Source organism: Salarias fasciatus, chromosome 4 (genome assembly GCF_902148845.1).
Source record: "Salarias fasciatus chromosome 4, fSalaFa1.1, whole genome shotgun sequence".
In the NCBI taxonomy this organism is placed as follows: domain Eukaryota; kingdom Metazoa; phylum Chordata; class Actinopteri; order Blenniiformes; family Blenniidae; genus Salarias; species Salarias fasciatus.
Window position 1 is genome coordinate 16,319,271 of NC_043748.1, and position 5,600 is coordinate 16,324,870.

Genomic DNA, 5,600 nt, shown 5'->3' on the forward strand with positions numbered 1-5,600 from the left:
TTGAGGAGGAGTCAATGCAAAACATCATTTGTCTTTCTTACTTATCTGCACAGAAGCAGAGAAGTGATCCCCAGTTTTCCATGATGGACGTCGTCAGAGGACTGCTGCTGTTAACGCTCTGCTGGGCAGGTGAAGAGTCAACATTTTCAATGATTATTCTGATGCAACGACAACAGTTCTCACACCAGTCTTCTTCATTTGTCCTGACAGGTACTGGTGCTCATACTCTGATTGAACCTGGATCAGTTCTTAAAAACCCTGGAGAATCACACACTCTGACTTGTACAGCTTCTGGATTCACATTTCGTGATTATGACATGGACTGGATGGACTAGCACAGGGTTTCTTAACCCTGGTCCTCGAGGCCCAGTGTCCTGCATGTTTCACCTCTCTCCCAGTTGGAACACACCTGATTGCAATGAGAGCTAATGCTGTGAGAGCTTCTTTACAAGCAGCCCAGTAATTAGCTCTTATTGCAATCAGGTGTGTTCCAACTGGGAGAGAGGTGAAACATGCAGGACACTGGGCCTTGAGGACCAGGGTCAAGAAACCCTGGACTAGCACTCAACGTTACTCTCAGTCAGTTCAAGGGAGGTTTACAATCTCCAGAGACAATGACAAACAGCAGGTGTATTTACAGATCAACAGTCTCAGCACTGAAGATTCAGCCGTTTATTATTGTGCTCGACTCCCACAGTGACTGAAGCTCCTTTAGAGGTCATTCAAAATCCAAATATCCATAAACGATGTAACATCGCAGCCACCTCACCTGGCAGGGATTATCCATTGCTCCTTAATGTGAGTGGCTGGCTACAAAACAAATCGCTTGCCTTCTTGGGCAGTGGTTTGGATCTTTGGGACTTCACAGGTCTTCAGGTGGGCACCCCCTTTCACAGGTGTTTCGTCAATTAGCCTACGACACCTCCGGGGGGCTTGACAGCGGGACCAACGTCCTGGAACCACTTCCTCCATCCCTCGGATCCTCTCCACTCGGTTCTGCTCTCCCTCCTATCTGCTGGCTGGATTGCGCCATTGCTCAGCCTTCTTCAGCCAGAGCCATCTTGACGCTGTCTCTGCCTGTTTCGTCACATTCCCCGTCAGCGTCTTGCGCACAGGACCTTTCATCCCAAGGGCTCCCAGTGCTGTCCACAATGATTGCCCTGGAAAACCTCTACAGCCAACTTCGACTGGGACATTCCAGGCTTTCCAGGCCTTCTGCTGGATCTCAGAAATCAGAGGCTGATACTTCCCACGCTTCCGCTCATGTGCCTCTTCAATCCTTTCCTCCCGGGGCACTGTTAGCTCCAAGAGGACCACCTGTCTGGTTACTTTTGACCAGATCACAATGTCAGGACGGAAGTTGGTGTCAATAATCTCTCCCGGAAATTTCAGCTGTCTTCCAAGATCTACTCTCATGTCCCAATCCTCTGCTGTCGCGAAAATTCCTGTGGACGCAATGTGTTTTCCGACAACCTCCCCAGGCTTGAGGAAGCTGATAAACCGAGGACCTTTGGCCTCATGACTGGTCCTTTTCTTCTTCCTTTCCCTCTCCAAACCCTCGGCTAGCTGGGCCAACACCTGGTCATGTCGCCATCTATACCGCCCATCTGCCAGCTTGGCATGCTGAGAGGATATGTTCCAAGATAGCTGTCTTCCCGCACAGTTCACACTGGGGATTCTCAGTCAGTCTCCACTTCTGGAGATTCGCTGGTGTGGGTAACACGTCATAGACAGAACAGAGCAGGAATTTAATGCGATGTTCTTCCATATTCCAGAGCTCGGTCCACTTTAGAGACCTTCCTCGGACACCCTCCCAACGTGTCCAGCGGCCTTGCTGCTTCATAGCCACTGCCCTAGCTAGTCCAGTCTCTTCCTCACCTGCCCGCACCTCTTTCTGTACCATGCTTCGCCGCTCCTTGTGATCTGCCCCCCTCCAACTTGATCTGTACTGTATTGTTAAGTGTGTGTGTGTGTGTCGATCTTGATTTACTCCTTTGTTTCATTTTTTTCATTCTTCTTCTTTCCTCTGCCCTTTTCCTCCCTCTTTCTCACCTCGTACTGTTCCACACATTTGCTGGGCAGGTGAAGCATTTCACAAACCTTATGTTGGTTTTCTATTTCAATATATTGTTACTGACGGCAAGTGAAACTGTGTGTTTTGTATTGACAGGAGCTCGTAGTCTGACTCTGACTGAGTCTGATCCTGTGGTCAAAAAGCCAGGAGAGTCCCACACATTGACCTGTACAGGCTCTGGATTCACAATGAGCAGCGACGATATGGCCTGGATCAGACAGGCTCCTGGGAAAGGACTGGAGTGGATTGCCTGGCTTGACGACGGCAGTAGTGGCACAAGTTATTACTCTGAGTCAGTCCGGGGCCGCTTCACCATCTCCAGAGACGACAGCAGAAATCAGCTGCTTCTGCAGATGAACAGTCTAAAAATGGAAGATTCTGCTGTTTATTACTGTGCCAGAGAGTCACAGTGATGCAAACCTTCAGTAGAGTGAAGCAAAAACTCACTGAGCCTGAAAACCTATAACATGAAGCTGCCAGAGGAGGAGCTACAAAACCACAAAAAGATGAGAATGGGAACTGTCTTGGCTTTGAGAAACAGGTTTGCACATGAACTCAGAAAGGCCAGAAATATACACCCACACATTTTGCACAAATAAAGGGAAAAAAAATCACAGCTCAACAGATCTTCATTTGTCTGAAGGTTTGTCACCGAAGGACGTCTGCAATGTCCATCATAATAACATCTGTTATCATGTCAATAGTATTTTTAACGTTTAATTACTTCTCTGCTATTTGCAGAATAAGATAAATGAATTTTTCTATTATTTTACCAATCTGCTGTTTACTGAAGCCTCAAGTGATTGTACTGATCCATAAAGACATGTTAACACAGAAGCAAGCTGAAGCTTTGTCAAATCTAACTTCCACTGTCACCCTCAGATCTTCTGTCCATGATTCTTCATCTGCATATTTGACCGTGAAATTTCATCAGATGAAAATTTAAAATCAAATCCAATATTTAGTTTTTAAGAAGAGCATTACATCTTGATGTGACTGTAAGGAGGTGAAATGCTAAATGGAGTAGAAAGGACCGCTAGTGTGAAACAAGACGAGTCAAGAGTCAAAACTAGAAAATGTTGACTCCTGCAAAAAAGAAGCAGCAGAATCGACTCTTGATGAGGCCAGGAAAGGTTGTGATTATGTTTGTTTTTTTGTTTTTTGTTTTTTTTTTTTGGCGGGGGGGGGGCAAATTTCCACTTTCTACCCCAATTGACTTGTTTTAAACCTGATCTTTGCTCCACACTTCAAGACAAAATTTGCTTGTTTGTCAAACTGTTATTTCAATGTTCTTTCACACTGTGGTGGAGGTTGAACTCTCGCCTGACAGGTTTCCAAGTCCAGATTCACAGTGGGGATTCTGTTTCTGTCAGTGTAGTGTATGGCGTCATTTTAGTGCCAAAATTCCGCGGGCAAAAAAAAAAAAAAAAAAAAAAAAAAAAAATTGCGCACAGTCAAACCACTCTCTGTGCGCTCGCGATGCCTCTCTGCGTGCGCGGTCACTTTTTACGCGCGCGACATCACTTTTTGTGCGCATGTGATTTGTTTCTGCACGCGCGGTGGTGTTGACCTTTGGCACTTAGGGGGCGGGCTTTGACTTGACGCCACTCAACCCCTCTCTCCTTTGTGATTGGTTGCTCTAAACGTCTACTGTCTTCCGGTCAGAGCCAATCAGAGGTTAAGTAGAGCGGGTCGTCATCATTTGGTGGCAGAATTGGAAAACTGAGGAGTAAAATTCACATAACATAACCTCCGTTACAGTGATTTGATTACTGTGAAGGAAACCTGGCTGTTTCCTGGGAGGAGAAAGAATGAATAAAAATGTTTTCATGGAGCTGTCAAGGCTATTTGTCTTAAATGTACATTTAAATTATATTTGATTTGTGTCTGCTAGTGTATATCTTATATTTATTTAAGTATATCTGTCTTAGATTTATATGTAATTTATATCTTATTCATTTCTGTTAGTCTATATTTGGTATTTGATTATATCTGTCTTAAATGCATATTTAAACTATGTTTAATTATGTTCTTTAGTTTATATCTGTTATTTAATTATACCTATCCTAAATATATAGTTAATTTTTTCTCTTTTTTTCTGTCTTTTTCAATAGTGTGCATGTTTGTATTTTTTCAACATCAAAAATGCATTCGAGGCTGACTGGTTACTGTTAAACTATCTGCAGATGTTGATGTGATTTTCATGTTCCCGATAACATGCATCACAGGTCAATCCTCGAGTCAGGTGAGTCTGACCATCAGCCTGACTCTCCATCTGGAGAAGGGTCCCCGGCGCTCTCGGCAGCTGCCCACTGCTCCTCCTTACGGAATGCCTCTGCAGCATCGAAGGATGGGTTAAATGTAGAGGACAAATTTTGTTGTACATTCAGTGTATAATGACAAATAAAGCACCTTACCTGTTTTTTTTTCCTCTGTGACTGAATGAAAACATGTCCAGGCTGTATCTTGACTTCTATAGACAGATGTGATCAGCTCCAGTGCCCTAAGTTGGACAAAGTCATGTACTGATATTAATATCATAATCTGAATAAAAAACATTGTTTTGAAATACATCAGGAAACTGACAAATTAAACAATAAATTAAATATTACAATGAAATTGTCCCTCATATTTTATACCATGAAAGCAAATGCAAATTACTAAAGCAAAGCTGATTTTTCCATGAGGAGGAGTCAATGCAAAACACATCTTCCACCTCTACTTACTGGCTGCTCAGAGAATGACAGACAGCAGTAAACAGGCAGTTTAACACGATGGCCTCCAGCAGCTTCAGACTACTGCTTTTAACTCTCTGCTGGGCAGGTGAAGCATTTCACAAACCTTATGTTGGTTTTCTATTTCAATATATTGTTACTGACGGCAAGTGAAACTGTGTGTTTTGTATTGACAGGAGCTCGTAGTCAGACTCTGACTGAGTCTGATCCTGTGGTCAAAAAGCCAGGAGAGTCCCACACATTGACCTGTACAGGCTCTGGAATCACACTGAGCAGCATCTATATGGCCTGGATCAGACAGGCTCCTGGGAAAGGACTGGAGTGGATTGCCTGGCATGATACCGGCAGTGGCAGCAGAAGATTTTACTCTGAGTCAGTCCGGGGCCGCTTCACCATCTCCAGAGACGACAGCAGAAATCAGCTGCTTCTGCAGATGAACAGTCTAAAAATGGAAGATTCTGCTGTTTATTACTGTGCCAGAGAGTCACAGTGTGTGAGCTTAGTGTTACAGCTGTACAAAATCCCACAGTAGTCTGTGTTCAGGCCTTCAAGGTTGTTTATGAATGTTTTACTTTTAACTTCTGAAACACATATTTTTTATTCATTTAATTCATTGAGTTAATTGGAATAAGATAAAACTTAATGTGTTAATCTTCATTTAAATACCTTGTAACTAAACCAAACCTCGTCAAAGACGAGGTTATACGTTATATTTCCTTATGTGATGGAAAATAGTGCTTGGGTGAAATAAATAAATGTTTGTTGAATAAATCAATCACCAAAATCATTTG

General features: G+C 43.4%; 1 gene segment (V, D, J or C); it reads left to right on the forward strand.

The window, feature by feature from the left end:
• Nucleotides 1-4,785: 4,785 nt before the first annotated feature.
• Nucleotides 4,786-5,341, forward strand: LOC115386831 (immunoglobulin heavy variable 3-33-like). The segment is given in 2 exon segments: nt 4,786-4,897; nt 4,986-5,341. Coding segments are annotated over 2 exon segments (405 nt in total).
• The last annotated feature ends 259 nt before the right edge of the window (nt 5,342-5,600 follow it).